The following is a 23701-nucleotide window of genomic DNA, read 5'->3' as shown; positions in this document are numbered from 1 at the left end:
CAAGTGACTAATTTGCGAGGGGACTGACATGCAGCCTGGTCTGCTCGAACATTGCCTGAGATACCATCATGGCCAGGAGCCCAAATAAATACAATGTCCTTGTTTTGCTGAATGAGTGCTGCATGAATGTTATGAAGGTGGACCACAAGAGGGAGGTCAAAATCATTGGAAAGGAGAGCTTGGAGGGCTGAAAGAGGGTCTGAAATAATAAAAGAGTTGTGCTCCGAAGAGCGGTGAACATGCTGCACGGCTAGCAAGATGGCCTGAAGTCCCGCTGTGAAAATAGAACAGTCATCCACGAGTCGGATTGAAGCAGTCCGTTGTGGTTGGCAGGATGAAACTGCTGCCGCAGCGACCGGACCACCATTTGCAAGAAAACTATAGAAAGGGGACTTAATGTATAAAATTCATTTAAAACTGTAATCATATTTCCCTTAAGTTTAGAATGTTTACTTAATTGTCCATTGTAGTTTATGTGATGTGATGTATCATCATATTCCTGGATTTGCAATTGGTTAAATATAGGTTATTTTGACGCAATGGTCAAGAGTTATTTGTGTGATCTGGGTCGCTTGTGTGTTGGTGTTGATGTGCCCATGCATCCATCCCCGACAAAATGCCACACGAATAACCTTTTTATCTTTTTATAGTGTGAGGAGTAATCTGATAGTTTATGTTCGTGTTAGAACCCTTTGTTGATGTTTAGGTTTGCAAATTATGCTGTTGTGAATTGTGAAGTTAACCCACAAATACAGAAAAATAACACAATTTTGGCAGCCTCAGGCAATCGTTATTTGTTAAAAGAACATGCAATGGTGTGAGTATGTTAGTAGAACCATATGCACTTTGACAAAAATACAACTTTATGTCTCATGAAATAAATTTGCTTTGTATTCAGCTGTAAAAACATGCAAATCACATAAAATTACATAGCATTCAAAATGCCATTACAAGATCAGAGTTCATGAAAATTCAATGTTTTACCTTGAAGCAAAGTGGTAGCAAAATACATCAGCATAAATTAGTGCCCAATTATGAGCATGTACTCACACATGCACACATATTTTCTATACTTCAGTATATGAGGTATATATGCCAACTGAGGACACTTACTTTCCGGTTTTAAATAGGCAGATTTCTTGCAAATCAAAAGTTTTCTTTCTATAAAACAGCACATGGGTATAGTCCCCAGCTGCCCATCAAATTTCACAAAATGATAATTATTTTGCAGAAAAAAGCATGAAAAATAATCATCATCCAGGATTCACACTGATCCCAAACTTTCCATATTTAATTAACACCAATCATAATCCCTATCCAATGATGTCTGAAGTTTCCATAAAGTATATAAGTATACACAGCTTGGTCAAGCCTTGTTTAGAAATGTTATGGTATCAAATATAAGTACAAAGCTCCTTTTGCCTTGCCAGTTAACTATGATAACCAACTGTTATATATATGCTACAGATTCTTGTACATTTCTTCATTATTTTGTTACATGAAGTCTAAAGCATCACATTTATACCTATTTATATATTGCTTCAGGGTTATATCCATTGATTTATATCCATTGCTTTAGTTTCTTTCCTCAATTATCAAGTTTTTTGTTACAAATTTTCATCAGACAATGTACAATTTTGACACCCAGGCAAGAAAAAGACAAAAATATCATCTAGGAGGTAGGTAACTTTTCTACCTTTCATAATCTAGCAAACTCATCTGCTCACTCAGTTTTATCCATCCATACATTCATTAAAGTTTGCCATGGTGTCTGTTCAATGTTGCTTGTGTTTCTTTGTTGCTTAATTTACTGTCAGTACACTTGTCTTTTTTGCACAGCACTCTAAACTTGCTACCATATGGAGAAATACACTCTACAAATTCAACTGTTTATTATGCCTAACCATGTACACACAACATACTGAACCATTTTTTTTATATTGACAGTTTATGCAATATTAAGTTACCCTAATAACATATTGCATAGTTGTTAGAAAAGTATGCTGTGTTCAATCATACCTATAACAAAAGACAACTATAAGTATTTCTTTAGCTATATTTTTCTGTCAATGTGCTTTGTTTTTCGTTTTAAATCTACAAAAAAGAATACAACAGAGTTCACAAGTATTGTAATGCATGAATTTCAACCAAATATTTTCACACTATAAGCAAACGGAATATACAAAATACTTAAATATTGATAAATGTCCAAAATGTTGTGACTGGCTAAGAAGGCAAAACTAATATGATAAAAGAGTGACTGCTTGCAATTAAAAAAATAATGCTTTCCCTCAAAAAATTTTCATTTTCTCACACTTATGTAAGAAGCTGTTATTTTTTATTATAATTTGATTATAAGATCAGAATTTTGTCCCAAACTGCATTTCTTTTTTTGTTACGCAAGTTTTGTTTTTTTAAGGCATTGATGAGGTTTATCTAAGAAATTGAGGTAACTACTATGTTCACAGTTATAGAGGTTACAGATGACATGAGAACAGAGAGGAAAGTTTTGACCTATCAGTTTGAGTTCAACTGAAACTCAGTGATAAAGTAAGAAGACCTCCTAACATAATGTCATCTGGTAATTCCATCTGTCATTTGAAGGAAAAAAAAGCAAGCATGTATTCTTCTACCATACCTTGGCCTACCTTCACCTTAGCAGAAAGAAATTAGCCTACAAAGCTAGTTTTGAAGAATTACTTTTGCAATGATCATTTATTATTTTTCTGAACAGTTATGCACATATTTTGTCATTAATACAAAAATGCTGCTGTATGTCATTCAAATGAAAAAGAAATATATAAAAGAATGAGCTGTGCAATTTACCAGGAAATTCCAGACTTGTCTATAAATGAACATTCTGAATGTAAACTTATAAATCATAAAGTGTATTCATGAATGCATGCATGACAAAGTTAATGTGATGAAAAAACATTTCCTAGATGTAACCATTTCTGCAATTAGTGCCATCATGGGATGGAACTGCACATGGATCATCTGTCTGAATGATTAAGAAGGAAGGCGGTTGATGTGATAGTATGTGTGAAGAAATAATGGAGTGACATATTTGCATACCCTAAAATTGATCTCATTGCCCCTATGGTGTATTTAGATCCTGTCAGGTTTATCCACATATTGGAGACCTTCAGATACAGCAAAATATCACTCACAAAGAACATGAAGATTATTTTTAAAGTCTTAGATCATGTATGCTGACTTGTTTTTAAGATTAAATGTGTGCACAGATATGATCAGAATAATTTGAGAAACTGCTTGATGCTATATTTCTAAGTCTGGTTTAGTCAAAAAAGTGTTTTTTTAAGCAATCATAAAAGCTTGCAATAGTGTGGAGGAACTTGTGTGAAGATTGAATCATTGTTAGGTAGTCAAAAGTAGTGAGGCAAAAAAGGTCATTATAATAAATTTTTTTGATGCTGTACTGTTAGTGGGGTAACCTACGAGTGGAAGAAGTGCACTTAAGTTGACAAAGTGGCTCCTAGTCTCAACAATTGTAACAGAAACATTTTTAAGAACATTCTTGTATTCATTATTCATCATTCATTTATTTTTTAAATCAAAATTTCAAGATTTGTGTTGTCTGTATAGACTATTCTCTGAATCCATCTTTCCTTGAAAAACTGTTCACTTGAGCTACATTGTCCAAGAAGGCTGATAATTTTAACATTTTAAAGCGATAAGTAATCTTAAAATCACTTACAAAAACAACCCTTGCAAAATTCTCAAAAAGTAAAAAACCTGTAAAAAATATTGTTAAATTTGATACCCATGCATGAATGCAATCATCTAAAAATGTCTACTGAAAAAATAAAGTCTATTTGTCTATTTTATCAAAAAGAATATTAAATGAAAATATTCCATTAACAGATGAGTTAGATTTTTTTCTGAAACCAAGATATCACAGATGGTTTTTTAATGAATTTGTTGCAGCTGAATGCTTCTGTTTCTCTTGACATTTCTCTATTAAAACAACAAAAAAGTGTGCTGTATATATAATGTTATAGGTAAAAGATCTGCAAATATAAAATATTGCAAACTTGAAAACAAATTCATAGACAATTCAAAATCTAAATTTGCAAAGCGTATATGGCATCATTATCATCATCAGATGATAATAAAGAGTAAATGGCATACATAACTGCTTTGTTTGCATAATTTCAAGAATGCATCATCTTTAAACTGTATGCTATTAATATGAAGAAAAAGCATAAATATCCAGTTTATGAAACAAAGGTTTTCAGGTACCTGCTTTTATCTCCAAAAGAGATGGATTTTTTTCCAGAATTGTAATGATAATCCTATCTACATACTGCTTAAGTCGGCTGCTGAAGTCACGCTCAGCATGTAGCTGCTCCAACAGCTGAAACAATGCAAAAAAAAATTGCAATACAGTATTAAGTGTACATACTAGAAACTGATCTATTACTAAGTCAACCTCAGACATCCTAGTAAGGTCATGGCAACAAATATAAACAACTGATCGCTAAGCAGCATTATGATAGCCAGCGGACAGTAAGGTACATGTAAAGCATACAGAACATACAGATGAGGTACAAGAGAAGAAGGTAAAGCAGTGGATGATGGTATGAAGAGATATAGGTATTGTAAACAGTGTGAGATTTGCTGGTTGTGTTTTATGCCGTGTCCTTTTGGCTTTGTGTTCTTGTCTGTCTGCGGTGTGGTATTCTTGTTTCTTGGTGATTTTGTGTTGTGTGCTTGCTGTCATGCAGTGTTTCTGACTGGTGAAGAAGGATGCTTGGACTGTAATGTTTATGAGGTTCGAAATGTTTGTGATGACTGGGTGCTACCACAGCTTGTAGGAGGAGGCATATCCTGACAGACTGGGACAGGGCCGTCAGAGGAGACCCATCTAATGTCCTTCTGGATAGATACAGGGGCTGACTGGTCATCTTGCAACGACTGCCAAGTAGGAAATGGAGCCTTCAGGTTGACTTTTTGCACCGCTGAGACCCCCTTGGATGCTAGTTCTGCCTTGATGTCAAGCTCTGACATTTCGGCAAGGCCAGGGCAATGAATGACCCCCTTTGAAGAGGGATCAGTGTGATGTTACGTTTATGGGTTGGTCGATGAACGTTTTCTGTCCCGCTGGTGCAGTGCTTCACTTCAGAGTGCATACTTTAATAGCAGAAAAATGTTGAGAGATGTTCTTAAACCTTTTTTGTTATTGTGAAAGGGGAGAGGGACGAGAGCAGCTGGGCCGCTCTGTGCCCTATAACCTCAAAAAAAAGGGGGCCAGGCCACCTCAACATTCTATCTCATGTTCTCTCTTACCTCATTCTTATTATTCATCCTCTCGCATGCATTTTCCTGGGTTGGTTTTTTTTTTTGTGCCATAGTGTGATGAATATAGTTCGTTCCTTATGCTCCCCACCCACCATGGAGTGCAACAAGGGAATGCGAACGAGCTGTACCACTTAGATCATTTACAGCAGGGTCGCACCAGGGATATATAAGAAATATACTCTGGTCTTCCGAGTATGAAGACCAGATTGACCCTAGCCACAGCCTTCTAGCAAAGCTAGGGCAATATATGGCCACATCAACCTCTACTCTAGAAGAAGTCTGGGTCCAAGAGGTTTGTTGGTATGTTGGGGCGCAACCTATCAAGGACCTCAACCTCCAGAATCCTGTCCTCCCCCAACACAGGTCGCCTTGCATGGCAAATGCAGACTGCCTAAAGGAGGCCACACTAAAACCGGGTCCGCTGGCGAGGTGTTGTTGCGGCCCTATGCTCCTCGAGGACTAAAAGAAGCCATAGAGAAAAACTGTGTCAAAAGATAGGCATGGTGAGAAAAAGAAGGCAGATGCGAGACCAGTGAAGACAGAATGGAAAGATAAAACTGTAGTGTAACAGGGAGATGTTTAGTTAGAAAAAGAATATAGATAAATACAGATAAACGGGCCAGGTAGGGGAGAAAAAAGAAAAGCATAAGAGAAAGGTGTGGGCCATCTTAGTCTCCCAGCCAAAGACAAGCTAGGTGTTCACTCTTGCGACAAGAAGCTGGGCCCAAATGGGCGCTTCTTGGGATGAAACAGTTAACTGTTTTGGCTAAAGAATTCGAAAACCACATCAGCTGGGCGTTAGTCTTCGCAGCAATGGTCCCTCTCCTCAGTACGTAGGTAGGTGGCCATTACACTGATAGGAAGTTGGCAGTGGAGTCCTTTTGCTTGACACACATCTTGCTGGTCCTGTGTTGCTTTCCTCATGCCTGCTCCAGCTGTCCTGCGCCTCAGCCTCAGGACTGCTTGCAGTTGGGCTTAAATACCCATCCCTGAACCTGGCCAAGGGTGAGCATACCCGAACGGCACGTGATGTCCAAATATTCCTGGATCCACGATTTCTATGTGGAAGAGGGGTAAGAACACAGGGGCAACCCTACCCCTACCTCCCCCTTCCTGCCCTGACCATGTCACCACATTTTGGTAAAATATTGTCTCACTCTAATATGGATAAAAATTACATAACTATTGGAGAAAAATCACTGCTGCATAAGTTATAATATGGTACACTTATAATCAAGAAGTAACATGGGACTGATGACTAACAAGCTCATTTTTCCCAGGAACAAGCAGCTCATAAGCTATAGAGGACATAACTATAAAAATATAATCAGAAAAATTATCCGCATTTGTTCTGAAATTCGACTGTCTGTAAGTGCTCATGTGCACTACTGTTAAATAACAAAGAATGTTGTTATGCTGTATCTACCGTTATGTATTATTTTTGAAAACCATTATGAGTCATTAGGTAATAGTGTGCTATAAGCAATCTTTATCATATTATGCAAAAAAAACCCCCAAAACTCTTGATTCTTGTCACCAATGTAAAGGATTTAACCAGATCACGATCAGAGAATAACCACTGTTTATTATCCAAGAAAACAATAATCTTGCCAACAATCTACACCAGAAAATGCCTTTTAAATGCACCTGGGATGTTCTGTCTTCAAAAAGATAGTAATTCAATGCAAGAGCTGCAATACTGTAAGACAAAATATTGAAAGAAAGTAGTGGCTCACCTCTTCTTTGGTCAAATGCTCTAATTCTTCTGCTAATGATTTTCCATTTCCACTTTTCAAGAGGGATTTTCCCTCTTCAACACAATGACTCATCAGCTGTGCATTAAGATCTTCATTGCTATCTCGCAAGCCCTGGTTCTCCTACAAAACAAATACTAGATTACATTTTTCTTTAATCAGTGCCATTAAAAACAGTATATTCTTAATGCATGCTGGAGGTTTTGTTCTTTATTAAAATGCATAAACATTGTTTCCAGTTGATAAGTAATATAAAATCTCTTTAAAACATTAGATGACATAAGGAGCTTTTTTTGCGAAACTAAATTCAGTCAAATTCAAACTGGTTGTTCAAATAATTATTTCTATCTTCATCTCAACATATATAAGATATCGATGAAGTCACATACTAGTTGCTCCTCTTATGGCCTTAAACAGGTCTGACCACACTGAAAATAAAGACCTTTTAATAATAATAATAAGAAGCGAATTTCTCCACTACAGAGCAGATTCAATCCACTTTACAAAAATAAAAACGAATGACAATGTAATACAGAGCATTGTATGTATACAGATCATATGTGTGCCACTTGCAGTCGAGAAATAAGCTTAATAAAGTACATAGAAGAATAAGAACACATACACGGTCGTACACAAACATAATAAGGTTATTTAAGGACATTTTATACTGGGCCACACCAACCTCCCGTCTAGGAGAAGTCTGGGCCAAAGAGGTGTATTGGTATGATGGGCCACAACCCATCAGGGACCTCATCCTCCAGGATTCAATTCTCCCCCGACATGCTAGGCAAATACAGGGGGCCTAAAGGAGGAAAAATGACATCAAAAGATAGGCATGATGGGAAGCAAGAAGACAGGTGAAAGACCAGTTTAGACATAAGATAGGGAGATTAAAACTAAAGTATAAGAGGGTGGCGTTTGATTAGAAAAACAATATAGATGAAAGGGCCAGGTAAGGGAGAAAAAGGAAAAGCATAAGTTAAAAAAAAAAGAAAGAAAAGGAAAAAAAAAGTGGTGGCCAGCTTAGTCACCCAGCCAGAGGGAGGCTGGGTGTTCACCCCCGACACAAGAAGCCTAAACAAAGGCTAAACAAAAGGTGGGAGCGAATGAGAAGAGCAGTCCCACCTGAAGGGATATCAGTCTATGAGTCTTGACGTAAAACTCGATAGCCTTTGAAGGAAAATGAGGTGGAAGGTAGGAAAAGAGTCTCCTGGAGTGCTATAATATCAAGAGAGAAACGAGATGCTAGGTATCAGAGTTCTTCACAGTTGGCTTGGATGCCTCGACAGTTCCATTGAAGGATTGTTACTCTGTGAGGAAAAGACGCAGAGCACCTCACAGAAACAGAGGGAGAAGAAGAAGGCAGGGGATGGCGGGATGGAGAAGACGACATTAAACGTCGTTCATCCACATCCATCGCCTGCTGGCCAAGAGAAAACAAGCGATTAGAAATGGACTGATGGTGCTGCTTTAGTAGTCCCAGATGTTTTCTTGCTGAGTAATGGATTTTTCTGTCGATTTTGGTTTTGTTTTTGTGTTTTTGACTGTCTGCGCTGTGGTATTCTTGTTCCTTGGTGATTTTGTATTGCATGCTTGCTGGCGTGCAGTGTTTCTGACTGTTGAAGGGGGGTGCTCAGATTGTGTTGCTTGTATGGCTTGAGATTTTTGTGATGACTTGTTGCCACCAATGCCTGTAGGAGGAGGCATAACCTGATGGACTGGGACAGGGTCCTCAGAAAAGACCCATGTCATGTCCGTCTGGATAGATACAGAGGCAGACGGTCGTCTTGCAATGATTGCCGAGTAGGAAGTGGAGTTTACACCAGAGGATGCTTCTGAGGAGCCACCCACTACGCGATGGCGAGCATTGGTGTAGATTTCACGTGTATGCGCTGAACGGGCTCCTCTTCCTTCCACTTCAGGCAGCCTTTGAAAGAAGAAACATGAGACCTGCCACAGTTAGCACATGTAAGGCGCTTGAAGAACAATCAGATGCAGAATGGCCTGTATTACCGAAGCAAAAGCACCAGGCTTGTGACGCAGAAGCTAGCCCCATGACCATAGCGCTGACAGTTGAAGCAGCGCAAAGGTGAAGGTATAAACAGAGAGATTTTGACCAGCAAATAGCCAACCTCAATGAAGTCAGATATGATGGGCAAACAGAACGTTATGAAGAGTGTATTGGTAGGTATAAATTTTCTGTCCTTCCTCAGGATGACTCTCTGTACTGTTGTAACCCCCTGGGGTGCTAATTCTGCCTTGATATCAACCTCTGACATCCCGGCAAGGTAAGGGCAATGAATGAGCCCCTTTGAGAAGTTCAGGGATCGATGCAGAGTTACTTTAATGGGTCAGTAGACAAACTGTTTTCCACTCCATTGGTGCAGGATCTCTAAACCTTTCTGATTTGTGCACTGGACGAGGAATTATCAGCAGAGAAGTTTGTAGAAATATTCTTAAACTCTTTTGCTATTGCAAAGGGGGAAAGTGATGAGACCAGTTCGGCTGCCTCTGCGCCCTCTACCACACGAAAATCATGCTTTGATAATTGCTTCACTATGGCCTGTCAAATACACTCGCCTCCCTTCCTAAGCTGAGGCCATTCTTTTATGCTTTTATGTGGTACAGTGAACATTTGTCATTTTAAAATTTTTTAAACTGTTGATCGCAAACAGAATAACATCAACATATTTTACACAAAAAAGCACTAATAAACATTTCTTTTTTTAAAATGCAATTTATAAGGACAATAACTAAAAATAATAAACATCTTTAAGGACTTATTTTGCCAAACTACAAACTATACCCTGCTTGGGAGGTTCTTTTTAGCTTTAGCATATGCCACAGAGTAGAGAACAAGAGAAATGAGAAATTTATTTCTGATTAATACTTAAAATTCTATTCCGTAGTGCAAAGAAATTTTAACTGTCTGTACACAAACTAAAAATGCCCCTAATAAATGAAAATGATGTGCTGTTCATAATGCCATGTGTTCCGACTGCTAAACGTTTCAGGCAGATAGCACATAATGGCAATACAATGAATCTATCACCAAATAACAAGTAAAATTCTATTCCGTGGTGCAAAGAAATTTTAACTGTACACAAACTAAAAATGCCCCTGATAAATGAAAATGATGTGCTGTTCATAATGCCATGTGTTCCAACTGCTAAACTTTTCAGCACATAATGGCAATACAATGAATCTGTCACCAGGGCTTCTGCTTTCGCAAAAAATTGCGTACAGTACACATTAAAAGTTCGGAGGACCCTTCAATTTTCATCAATGGTGTCCCCTTCAAATTTGGGCGAAGAACAGGGACCCCTTAAAAATCTGAAGGGGTCCCTGGTACCCTAAAGAATTTAGCCTTAGCAGAAGCCCTGTGTCACCAAATAAAAGCCAACAAATTTTTATTATTTCCTAAGGCAAGTAAGAGACAAGGTGGAATAAGATTAAGTACTTACTGCATCTTAAATATCTCAAACAATAAGCTTAAATTTTGACCAGGTTTTATAAAGATGGAGACAAAGATGGTGGGGAAAGTGACATGATGATTTCTGTGCTTTATAAATAAATGAAACAATTGTATGCCAAGCAAAACATGTATATTCTCACACAGCTTATGACCCATTTCTGATAAAGAGAGAGAGCTTAGGAGATTCAGCACTAATACATAAACTCATTAAATGCACCTTCTTAAGTTTGTAAATTTCTTGTTGCAGCTCCCTATAGTGCCCTGGTGACTCTGCTTTTGAACCAGATGATGCATTGCTACCCAGTTCCATTTCCGTCCTATATTTTCGCATGTCTTCTAGTTCCTTTCCCAGTTCATCCAGTAACTGCAATAGATTATATCATTAACAGGGAAAGGAGAAACAATACATCTTCTTTGTGCTTTCTTACTACAGTAAAATGTCCTTATTCAGACTCCCTTAGTTATGACCTCCAAAATTTTCCACCAATGAATTTCATCATATAATATCATCTCCCCAACCTGGACTTAAAACAAACAGCTTATGCTCTTTTATGACCTTTCTTTTTGTTGCATGAATTGTATATTGAAAAAAAAAATTAAGCACATTTTAAAGTAGACTGAGAGATGATTTGTTCATTGGGTCGCTGATCATTTCACCCCAAACATAAAACTCCAGTCATATTTACCACCTGCCTGAGTCAAATTGACCCTGTGATAAGCACATCATCCCAATAGTAACAGTCAAATTGATCTCCAATGACAGAAGTAACTATTAACATCAAATATTGTAATCATCCATGAGTTGTTAAAACAAGTTCAGCCACCATCTAACTAAATAAAAATGGCTGCTTGGCAATGAACAATCAGAAAACAAATCACACAACTGCGCATAACATGATTTTCTCTTAAATAATTGAAAAAGTAACAGCCATGTCTTCACTGGAGGTTCGTATTAAATGTATGTCCAGACATTTAGTTAAAATTTCACAATGATGCATAAAATATTTTTTTAAATCATTTTCTTTTAAAAAAACTCATCCTTATTCTTTAGTTTGGAGGTTTTTATTTCATGCATAAATACATGTTCAGTTAATATGAAACAGCTGTCACTTCTTGGACATTTAACTTAGACCTGATCAATCTGACTTATGGTGTTGGAATGATGTTGTCTTATGTGAGATGGTATGGTCATGGCAGGGTGGATTAAACTCAGTTGGAAGGTCAACATAGCTGATAAAAGCACCCAGACAGATGTGGAGCCCATGATGATGAATAAGGTCTCATCACGAACTAACATCTCTGGACTGCTGGCAAACGAATTTTTCCAGTTAACTGCTAAAACGAGGCATGAAACAAGAAAGCTTCCGGTTTATTCACATTTCAGATTAACTACTAAAACGAGGCATGATACAAGAAAGCTTCTGGTTTAGTCACATTCTTTGTTACGGCTCACTTAGAATAACAGCGGATGATGATGATGATGATGTAGTTTTGTAACGCGCTAGTATCCGCATCACAAAGATGCGCTCAATGCGCGGTGATCCCAGCAGCCACCAAACTGCAGGTCAAATGATAACTTCAAATAAGTTTAAACAAGTGAGTCTTAAGATTTTTCTTGAAAGATGCAATACTATCAGACTCCTTGGTCGAGAGGGGAAGTGAGTTCCACAAAAGCGGGGCTACATTGAAGAAGGATCTAAAACCCGTAGTCTTCTTGTTAGTATTCCCTGACTGAACACTCGGTCGTTCAAGTCTGAAGTGGGCTGCTGAACGAAGGTTCCGCTGAGGTTGGTAACGGCGAACGAGTTCTTGTAGATAGACAGGCGCAAGGTCGTGAAGACAGCCATATGTCAAAGGTTAACAATTTGTGCTCAATTCTCTTCTCCACAGGAAGCCAATGTAGGTCACGTAGTACAGGAGTAATGTGTTCAGTTGTTTTCTTTCGTGCAACTATCCTCGCAGCCGTATTTTGCACTCATTGAAGCCTCGACAACTCGCTCTTGAAATCCCCGAGAGGCAGCTGTTTGCATAGTCTAATTTAGAACTGATGAGGGACACAGCAACTGCATTTGCAGTCTTCTTATTAAGACTGGATCGGAGTCGTCCAAGTGTGCGGATATGGAAATAACATGCCTTGACTACAGAACTGACATGATCAGACATAGTTAGAAGATTGTCGACAGAGTCCAAGGTTCCGTACGGAGCTGGAGAGGGTGATTCTAGCTTGACCCACTTGGATGGAGTCTAGAGAGACTTTGCTAAGGCTAAGCTTGGAACCACATAGCATCGCCTCTGTCTTCTCATCATTAAGCTTGAGTTTATTCCTCAGCATCCATGACTTGACCTCTAAACACTGATGAGACGCCAGTATTGAGGAAGCTACACGGCAGCCTGGAGGACCTGCGGCGCACAGCATCATTTGTGCAGGAGGCAGGCGTGTCCATTTGAGTGAACGACGAAGACCTCTAAACAACAATCTTCTACAGCACAGACTGCCTCACGCACCGACTCACTGTCAGTACTAAATGAAAAATAGAGTTCAGTGTCATCTGCAAACATCTTACGGTTCACATTATGCTTCTCAATGAGAGGACCAAGCTGAGATGTGTAAATAGAAAATAGAACCGGGCCCAAAACAGAGCCCTGCGGGACACCGCACAGCAATGGAACTGTCACTGAAGAAGCTTGATTGACCATCACCCTTTGTGTGCGGTCACTGAGGTAGGAATGGAACCACTGCAAGGCGGAACCACCAATGCCCACCTCCATCTGGAGACGAGTTAGTAGAGTGGTGTGATCAATGACATCGAAGGCCGCACTCAGATCAAGGAGGACCACAAGAGTCACCTTTCCCTGCATCCGCACTGCACAGAAGATCGTTCATAAGACGGATCACTTTGCAAGAGGCTAAGCATTGGTCTTGGCAGACAGACAGCAATCCAAATATACACCTATACACGTCCTTGGTCTCATAGTCTAGCTTGGAGTGGAACAGTGTGTCGCGTGTTGCTTGGTGCAGCGGTGTGCGAGGCGTGTGTGCCAGGGGACGAGGCGAGCTTACCTGATGGGGCCTTTTGTTGCGGGTCCTGGTAGGACAGGAGGGAAGGGTGGAAGTTTTCCTCTGCCCAGAGCCAGGCCGGGATTTTGTCTTATAAAAGCCCGGGATCGGACCGGGAGTGTGAGAGAAGAGCGTCGGTGTGAGGAGACGTTGGTGTACCCAGGGCTTGGCTGTGCGGTTCCCTGTGTTGGTACGTCCCTCCCGTATCTCGTGCCTTCCGTGTGGTGCTCAGGACCGGGCTGTGTGAGGCTGTGTTTTTTTCCCCGGGGTGGGGACGTGTCCTGGCGGCAGTTCCACCTTCTCCTGCGTTTTCAGCGTGCGGCACGTCATGAGCCGATTGGGTGAGTGGTCAGAGCTTCCTGTCGCCATTTTTTCTAGCTAGTGGCTGGTCAGCCGGTGCGCAAGTGTGCGAAGTGCGTGAGCGACTGAGGCTGAGAGATCTCTGTATAGACGTGTGTGTGTGTGGGGGGAGATGTATGTGCTGGATCTGTATTTCGGGGGATTTTTATTTGTGTCGTAATGTGCTTAGTGACTCTGTATTAGGGAGCTCTCTTTGTGTAGGCTCAACCACCGGATCACTCGATCAAGCGGAGTGAAAAGCCATCACACAGCCGAAGGATTAACGGACTACCATCAGTCAGCACACGGGGGGGCGGGGGGCAGTTAACCACCTGCATGGAAGTGTTAGCGGACTGTTTGTCGAGCCCCGAGACTCGAGTCACCGACGACGAACTGTGTCCTTGGAAGCACTAGGGGGCGTGACACTGACTCACCCGTGGCAGTGAGCGGCGAGCGTCCCGGACAGTGACATGAAAGGGGGGAATACCCTTGTGAACTGCAACGAAAGTTGTGTACCGCGTCAGACCACGCGAGCGCCATAGGCTAGGGGGCGCGTGTAGACGTGTGGATGGATGTCTGGTTTTCCCTTTTGTTTTGTTTTCGGCGTGTGTTAGGGCTCTCCCCTATTTGTTTGGGTTGGCCACCTGTATAACAGGGTTTTGTTTTCTTTTTCTTTCCTTTCCCCCATACTTTTATGTTATTTTCTTTTGAGCTGGCGGTCGCATTACACGACCGCCAATAAATTTTTGTTTTGTGTTGTCACTTCGTGTGCGCGTTTTGTGTCCACTGAGGAGTGATTGGCTTCGTTGCTCGCGTCGGGCGCGCGGAGGTTTGTTGTGTGATTGCGAGTATGTGGGAGAGTGAGTCCCGCAACGCCCGATCGCGTTACGCGACACAGTGCACGGCACAGACAAAGTAAGACTGTCGGATGGTTTATGATCAAAGATGACTCCAAGAAATGTCACTTTCTGGACTATTTTGAGTAATGAGTACTGTGCTGTTTACAGAGAAAGACGGGTCTCGAAACATGCCTTACAGTTTGCGAAAGTAGATGCATACTGACTCTGCATCAGAAGATTTGAAGGTGTTTTCTACACAGTTAAAGCACATCTGAAGATTGTGTTCAAGGGATGGTAAGGATCTCCCTGGGGTGCGAAAAGATAAATCTTCTGCACGCGCCTTTTCCAAACCTGGATGGACACACTTTCTATTTTGACACTGAAGAGAGTAGGAAAAAGTATGTTGCCTTGTGGGATGCCCATTTCCGAAAAGTCAGGAGATAGTGGAGCGAAGTAGAATTGTAATCAATGGTGGATGTCAATGAATCAGTACCATCCTGTGGCTCAGTGTCTCCAACCTGCATGTTTCCTTTTAAGCCAGCCTGAAACCTAATCTTCCTTACAGCCGCCCACACTATACTGGAAATGGTGTGGAAGGATTAACCTAAAACAGAACTCTGTAACGCAAGTTTTCTATTTTATTTTTAAAAAAAACCATTGTGTGCCTGCATTCAACGGAGTCTAAAACTGAGCATGTTTTCTGTTTCTGGAGTGGGGTGGCAAAAGGCAAGGCTTTCTTCAAAGCCTTCTTCAGGCATGCTAAATCACCGGGCATTCCTTGATAAAGAATTGAACATGTGATTAGTGATTATGTGTCCTTTGTCCAGGAATTGTTGCTGAAGCATCTCCCGTTTTAAAAAAAAAGTCCTAGATGGTCCTGTAAGGGATTGTGTAAGGCTGTGTTTTACGCCATGCCAGCAGCCAGGGCCACATCACAACGACATAAAGTAAACTTATTTTAAACAGTTTAGGGGCAAGTTCCCCATGTGATATAACCACAAAATCAGCATCAATAAAATGCAACACAAGAAACAAGAATAATGTAAAAAGGTGAGTAAAGCGTAAAAAACATTGTGGTTCAAAAGGCCACCAAAAAATAATTAAAAAAACCCCCATAACTATCAGAACACAAAAACTTAAATCTTATCCTTAAAAATGTAAAAATAGCTGCCAATGGGACGGACTTAAATAGGGAACACAAAGTGTCTTTTGAAAAAGGCTTCTGGTGCTTATGCTTTATATTGAAGATGGTGATAGGTAAAGTATGCCTAAGTCTAGTGTAAAGGTAATCATAGGGTTAGTAAGTGGTTTTTATTCTGCAGATACTGTGAATTAACATATTTATTTTTTTATATCTTCTGTGTGTGTACACAAATGTGTGATGCCATATGTTTGTTCCAGTCTAAATGAACAAATCCCACTGTATTGTGAATGAATAAACTATATGATGTTTGGTGTGCAAAAAATCTAGAAGACAGTTGTGAATTACACAGAGGAGACACAGAAGTTATCTGAATGACACACTGTAGAAAGCACACTTTTAGAATAAAAACAAGGTCTTTTGTTGGCTAAGTGCAGGTGAGTAGTAGATAAGATAAAGAACACAGTGTGAGATATTCGATTAAATAGCACAGCTGATAAGTGAGAATAATATTAGTGTAAATTCTTTTTGGGAACTTCTGCTCTCTCCCCTGTATCATGAAAGAGGAATGGGATGATTGGTTACAGAATCTTTGGTGCTGCATGGTCTGGTCCTAGCATTTGGCCACGTAAAACAAATCAGTTAAAATCTCAGAATGATGCAAAAACATGTTTTTTCCTTAGATATTATGAAAAAAACCACCTTTGTCATCATTTATCTTTAGTTTGGAGATTCATGTTAAATGTATATGCAGATGTTCAATTAAAAAGAAGCAGTTGTCATGGCTCAGGCATTTATTTAGCTTAGGCCTGGTCTCTTCAACTTTTGGTATTGGGATGATGTAGTCTTATGTGATGGTATGGCAGGATCAATTTGAATCAGATGTGAGCTCAATATAGCCAGAACAATGGTTGAAGCTGGTTGAAATGAGAGTTGCAACAATGGTGGAATAAGCACGACTGAGTAAAAGCAAAAATAACATTATGATATGGTTTTTAAGTTATTTATTTCAACACTTTTATAAATTAACTTTATATACATGTTTGAAGTCATGATGCACAACAACTCCTCTCAGTAACGACCTGATTTTGGTGGATTTTAGTGAGTCTTAATAATAAGGTTTTACAAGTCACTTTGACAAATCTGACATCAGGATTATCATATTCCAAAATGTTATGTGCTTGTTGCACAGAGAAAAAAGTACGTTTAAAAATAATTAAAGTATAAGACAAAAATTATATCTTCTATGCAAACAATATCTGAAGGAAAAGAATACCTGTTTTGTGAATTGGCTTTCTTTGTGATGCAGTTCTTCCTGATGGTGATAACTGGCTTTAAGGTGCTCATAGTCATCATGCAGCATATTGTAACTTTCTTGTTTCTCAAGGATTCTTTCTTGCAAGACAATGTTTTCCTGTTATTGAGATAATTAAAATCATAGATGATTCAAATAAGCATTCTTAAAAGAATTACAAAAGAGTAATGAAAATATCAAATCTTAAAAAAATAGCATGTGATCTACGGTTAGAAAGATCTTTTCATGAGATCTGTCTGGTTCAAAACAAAGTCAAAGTTTGAATGAAACTAAACATACCGAAAGGCTTTCATTATTTTTTATACCATGCCAGTAGCTATGGCTATAACATGGCAAGAGAAGATAATGTTAAAAGGGTGGAAAACAAGATCCCCAGGTGATTCAATAATCACCAACACTAATGGAAAAAAAGCCAACATAAGAAAAAATGATAATATAAAAGGATAGGTAATGTGTAAAAAAGGGCGTTATGAATCAAAAGGCAATTGATAAGCCACCCAAGACTATAAATAACAAGCCAACTCTTGCGCAGGAACAGATCTCTTGTGTCATGCATGCGCTGCACTAAGTTATTGCTTCGCCTTTTCCAGTTTGTGCTTTGCACAGCGCGTCGCAAAGCTACTGTCATTATTATTTTGATATGCCAAGCACTAGTTGTGTGATTCCAGGATGCCCTGCTTGCAAATGTCAATACAAAGGTTTATCATTTTTTCGCATAAGAAGAGGACACAATCAAGACTGGGAAAATCAGATCTTGTGAGAGCTGTGAATATGATTCTGTCTTGAAAGAGCGACCACTTGCTCCAGACATTTCAAACCAGAATGTTACATTGAAGGTAAGTCAACAGGCGAGATAAATATAGCTTTTTATATTTTAGAATATTTTGATTTTTCAGTGGCTGTAAGCATTGCTGTGAAAGATCAAAAGATTCATAGTTGTAAAAATAGTCAAACTATTAATCACACAACATTTATCCAGCACAGGTGTCTTAAAACTTGTGGAGACTGCTGAGTGCTGGATCGTATTAGAGAGTGAGAAAGCTTGTGTGTGTGTGAAGAAAATAAGTAACCTATTATAATGTTATGTTATAATATAACCAACACAAGGTAAAACAAGAATTGAGAAGCACATTAAATGATTGCATTTTTGTAGATACTAACATTAACATGAACAGGATTACTTAAATTCAACCCCTATTTAGCAATGTATATTTAAAAATAAATCAAAACATCAGAACACTTAGTGTTCCTTCTTCAAAAGCTCAAATAACTCTTTGCTGGGGCTGGATTAAATCAGCAAATTAGTGGGCTAATTCTGTACACAAGATAATTAGTTTATTATGACAACTTGTCAAAAGATCAGTTACAGGTCTGCCTGCCTTACATTAATCTATTTGAAACAATTTGCTACTTTTTATCTGCCTGTAGATCTTTACCTATTTGTTCACTTTTCAGGTAAAGGCATTTGTCATCACCGTATCCCAGTAAGTCAACCCATGGAGTTTATGCCAAAATAGACCATTGAAACACCTAAGCCATATACTAGGAAGCCATCAGTGAGTATTAATTATTCATTACTATGATACAACATGGTCACTGTCAAGAGTAATGCATTATTAATAAATGCGTTTTATGTGAAACTGTTGACATTATGTCTACCAATTTAATGTTCTTAATGGTTCTAGCTTCAACATTCTGCATTATACCTCTTGATGCCTTTACATCCTTGCATGATAAGATACTCATATATTTCACGTCAGCTGGTTAAAAACATCTGCAGTAGCTAAGCTAAAGCATTGATGATAAGAGTAGACCTGATTGTTGCTTCAATAATAAGAGGTTTTTTATATAACATTTGTTTACATTTTAAGACTGTCTACCCTTGACACATCTTTTATTAACTCGCGGTATAAAGTTCTGATTGTGCACGAAATGTTACATATAATCTTACTTCACCAATGGTATCAATTAGTGGATAAGAATGAGGTACTATGTTCCTTTATTACAGACTCCTGTCTCTTATTTTGCCTTGTTCCTGACCTTGGCTGAAATACAGCCGAACAATAAAAATATACAATTTCTCAGGCAGTTATCTTTATTGAATTGAGTGTGCATGAATGTAAGTGCCAAAGTGATTAAAAGCCATGGAATCAACACACATCAATTTTTATTTTATATATATATACATCACATAAAGCTCCTCTACTTATGCTTAAGATTACAACGCTTTTTGGATAATTAGGCTTGGCAAAACAGTCCATTAGCTTTTATACAAAAAGTATTACATGTCTGATGACAATAATTTTCTACACAAAAATATTACGTCTGATGACAATCATTTTCTACATAAACCGTAACTTTTGAATGTTTTACTCTTATAGCCATGACATTGACACATTAAGTATAATGTCTCTCTTAAAGCAGAAAATAGCATCAACCTGAAGTTGGGACGGTGATTTTAACATTATGATCAATATTAATCTTGCACAAATGTAAATAAAGGAGATGATACAAAATTAATCGAAATACAAGGACATCTATATTATGTCAACTCAGTATTAATTAATTTTGTGATGACAATTTGAATTCGCATGGATTTTAAGGAGGGATAGACGACAAAATTACTATCATACCTTTAATTTACATTTTACCAAATATGTTTGCAAATGGCATTTTCTTTTCACAGCAAAGTAGAGAGTATGAAAAGGCATTAGCACATAAAAAAACATGGGGCAGTCAATAACATAAATCTGGAATCACTTGTTGTGTTTTAAAAAACTATTAAAGCAACAGCATGTAAAAATATACATATAACAAAAGAGTAGGTGATGGGTATGTGCCAGATCACAGCACACTATATTCAGGAGTGCAGATCACTGACCCATATTATGGATAAAGGTGGATGTTCAAAATTAAAAACCCAATTACACATTTGAGCTTGAAGCCTTAAGACTTTTTCTAAGTCCCTTCTGTTTTATTGAGGTAAGTGTTGACAGTTTAAACTTTTCCATATACTTCTTGCACTTGCGGTGTGCACGAACCATAAAATCATAATTTGACGATCATAACTAAAATATTCTACGATGCTAGGACAGTGTACATTTGTTCATATAAGCAAGTGCAAACTGACTCTGGCAACAATTGATAAAATACAAATACAAAAGGACAAAGTCCACCTGTCCATCGAAGCATTGTCTAAATATATACTTGAACTTCAGAAAAATTTAAACCACATGGGTTTTAATTCTGTACATCCCCCTCTACCCATAATGTGTCATTGATTTCACAGCAGGCTCAGAAGCTCTTGTACTGGTGTCAGGTTCATGTGTGAGTTCTTTTAAACATGACAAAATATCATCTTTCTCATTATGAGATAATTTAATTGCTCATTTCTTAACATTACATAACACATAGCCTCCAATGTACTCTACAATCTCTATTTCCTCATCAGCTGCAGACTATTAGCCAAGTTGTAGTTTTCATTTACCATCGTTTCAAATGCAATTAGGCAGATCCATGTTGATGCAGAGATAAGATACGCCTTTCAATATCTTTACAATCCATTAAAAATTCCTTGTGAAATTTTGAATATGTTTTTTCTTTTGCAGTTTTGAACCTGCTCTTCTTCTGCAAACACTGGTTAAGAAACTGTAAATCATGTAGTAGTGCATGTCCTGAAAAAGTAGACATATACAAAGTTATCTCATTTGAAATAATTTAAGAACAGTTTACTGGTACCACATTATTAATATATGAAAAGTGCATTTAAAGAACAAAAAAAAATCAAACTAAAAATAACTGAATGTAGGATCAATACCATTGCCATCATATCACTGTCTAGAGGAAAACGCACTATTAGTATATGTATATAAAAAACAATTGCTGCTGCATACACTTAGTATTTGCTTCAAACTGCTGGTATTTTCTAGTCATTGTTAATAATGTACTCAAAACAGTGCAAAACTTTACAGCCTGTATACTTACCACCAACAATAGGGATTATTTCCTAAAGTAAACGTTGTCTGAAATGTTCTCATCTGACATCAAAACACTACAAGACTCTTCCAAGATCTCCAGGCAGACTTGATCAAACCAATTATGATGAAACAAACTTTAAGTAAAGTACAAGTTTAAGTAAAAAAAGCAAAACAGATAATGGAAGAAAAAAGTTACTTTTCTAACTGTAAGCTCTATTTTTTATCCAGGTATGAAAGGTCACTAAATGATTTGCCGTCTTGTGCATATTTATTTCACAGGAATTAAATACAGTGATACCTCGGTTCTCGAACGCCTTGACTTTCGACCAAATCGGTATTCGACCAGGAAATTTGAGAAAATTTTGTCTTGGAATTCGAACAAATATTTGGAACTCGAACATCCGAACGTCCGAGATGAGCCGAGTTGAGCCGAATGGCGTTCATTCGGCCCAGCGCGCCTTGCTTGCGTCATCAGTGACAATAACCATCCCCCTTCCCTCCTCCCTCCACATTCATTCCCTCCTGCCATAAAGTTTGGTACAGGTACAGTTAAATGAAAACACAATTTACTGTACTGTACAGTACATTTTGGTTTTTTTTTTGTTTTGTTGTTTTGATTTGTTTTAATAAAAATACACTTTTATTTCTTATTTTCTTGTTGAATTAAGACTCATGTTTTTCTGCACATATTATATGCTGACAAATTCCAGGCCAGTGGGCAGCCTCGAATAGGCTGGAGAGGTTTTCTGCGGGGCTTGGAACGAATTAATCCAGTTTCCATTATTTCCTTTGTTCTGGGTTCTCATTGCTTACTAATGTTTGTTGCCTTCCCTCATCTGGACTCTGTCATTCTCTAATACTTTTTGTTTTTCCTTTGCGTTTTACCTCACGTAAATTATGTTGTGGTAGGCATGTCGTTGGCAAATGACGTAGTAAGATGGCGGATGGGTGGAACCTACTTTGTCTTGGGTCTTGCCTGATGTGTTATTGTTGCTTCCCTAGGCTTTGCTGTCAACTTTAATTTGAAGCGTGCCTGGCTGCGACAGCTTGGATATGATGCTCTTTCCATCCTGGTGACCTCGGTTTCGGCTCTGTTGTGTGGGAGATGATCAGTGGTGACCGTTCTTTACAGTTTTATTTTCACCTTCGATCAGTGGAATTGTGTGACATAGTTCTGCTTCAGACAGATCGTATGGGTCTATGTGAATCTCTGTGATATACCGATTTGAGAGTGAATTTTCTACGAGTGTGGTGCCTACAGGCAGTAGTTGTGACTCTGTGGTCTTCTTATACTTTATCAACATTTATTTTTGTTTGTGCTTCAGTACCCAGTCCGCTGCATTTCTACGTCATTGTACATTGTCGTCACTGATGACATCACCGCATGACGGAGTAGAGACCGAACTATAACACTGAACCACTTCATGCTGAGCTTTTGAACTGTGTATATCCAACACCAGGTTACTGGCAATTGTTGCCCTTTCCATCCATCCGACTATATCTCGTGTGTCTTGTGTCACGTGTCATGGTACCTGTCTCGTTGTTTATCCACTACCGCTGTACTATCATTGAACATTGAAACATTCTACTGCTGTCAACATGAATGAGTTATCATCATCAGAGGTGGTCATCGTGACTTTTGATAGTGTGGCCTGTATCGATCAGCTATATACAGGTCACAGAGATATGACCACAGTGCATGTAGCTCAGCACTCGTCAAGAGGACTGAAGACTGTACTGCAGGGCCAAGCACCTGATGATCTTACCCTTCATTTTTCCTACAATGCCCATGCGAACACCTGTTTTTCCTTCTCCTGATTTGTGGACCTGCGTTTGTGAGTAGTGTTCATGCGCTTTGCAGCAGCAGATCGTCTCTCACAATTGTGGTCCTCTTTAGCCGTCGGATCGTTTGATACTGTATTCCTTTTGGTTTTCTGCAACTGCTAATGTGGATTTTATTGGTGTACTTTTATGTAAAATTTCGGCGCATTGAGCGTTTCTCCATGATACGGATTTTGCGCGTTATAAAACCTCATCATCATCATCATCATCATCATCATCATCATCATCATCATCATCATCAAAGGTAACTACTCTCTGTAACCACTCAGAAAAACAATGAGCTAGAGAGCGAGAACTTGCTGACAAAACCATCTTGACTCTTAAAATAAATACAAATACTACGATACTACGCTCTGTTTGAGTGTAGATATTTAACATTATAATTCACATATTGAAAAATATATATCAAAACATACTTACAAAGAGGATTTCTTCAATAGCAAAGGATTCCAAGATACTCGCGGATACAAAACAAAGCGACCGGAAGTTGCCTGTCAATAACTTAAGCTTCCATATCATGGACACGAGATGAGTCAACGCTATCTCACTTCGTGCGCTTAGAGTTGGCTGTCCTTTTTATTTATAATCTCTGATTCCACACAAACCAGAAGTATCACAGCCACAGCCACCACCATCTGC

The 23701-nt window shown here is 38.7% G+C and overlaps 1 protein-coding gene and 1 long non-coding RNA gene across 5 annotated transcripts in view; one reads left to right on the top strand and one right to left on the bottom strand.

Annotated features, from left to right (window-relative positions):
• Nucleotides 1-868: 868 nt before the first annotated feature.
• LOC112559722 (rab11 family-interacting protein 3-like) overlaps nucleotides 869-23701 on the bottom strand; it is a 63549-nt gene continuing 40716 nt past the window's right edge. For all 3 annotated transcript variants that reach the window (XM_025231078.1, XM_025231087.1, XM_025231096.1), the window contains 5 exons: nucleotides 17205-17342; nucleotides 10769-10915; nucleotides 7059-7199; nucleotides 4264-4378; nucleotides 869-3978 (listed from right to left, as the gene is read on the bottom strand). In XM_025231078.1, coding sequence (XP_025086863.1) covers nucleotides 3917-3978; nucleotides 4264-4378; nucleotides 7059-7199; nucleotides 10769-10915; nucleotides 17205-17342 — 603 coding nt within the window. In that variant the 3' untranslated portion in view covers nucleotides 869-3916. The remainder of the gene's footprint in view (nucleotides 3979-4263; nucleotides 4379-7058; nucleotides 7200-10768; nucleotides 10916-17204; nucleotides 17343-23701) is intronic.
• Nucleotides 13436-19840, top strand: LOC112559881. Of its 2 annotated transcripts, XR_003098430.1 has the most exons (4): nucleotides 13436-13950; nucleotides 14171-15837; nucleotides 17964-18079; nucleotides 18699-19840. It is a non-coding gene; the product is annotated as an uncharacterized LOC112559881 (long non-coding RNA). The 2 variants fall into 2 exon arrangements; XR_003098428.1 differs by having other exon boundaries at nucleotides 17964-19840.

This window comes from Pomacea canaliculata, linkage group LG1 (genome assembly GCF_003073045.1).
Source record: "Pomacea canaliculata isolate SZHN2017 linkage group LG1, ASM307304v1, whole genome shotgun sequence".
NCBI classification, from domain to species: Eukaryota; Metazoa; Mollusca; class Gastropoda; order Architaenioglossa; family Ampullariidae; genus Pomacea; species Pomacea canaliculata.
Note: the sequence above shows the minus strand (reverse complement) of the source record. Positions and strands in the feature narration are given on the sequence as shown.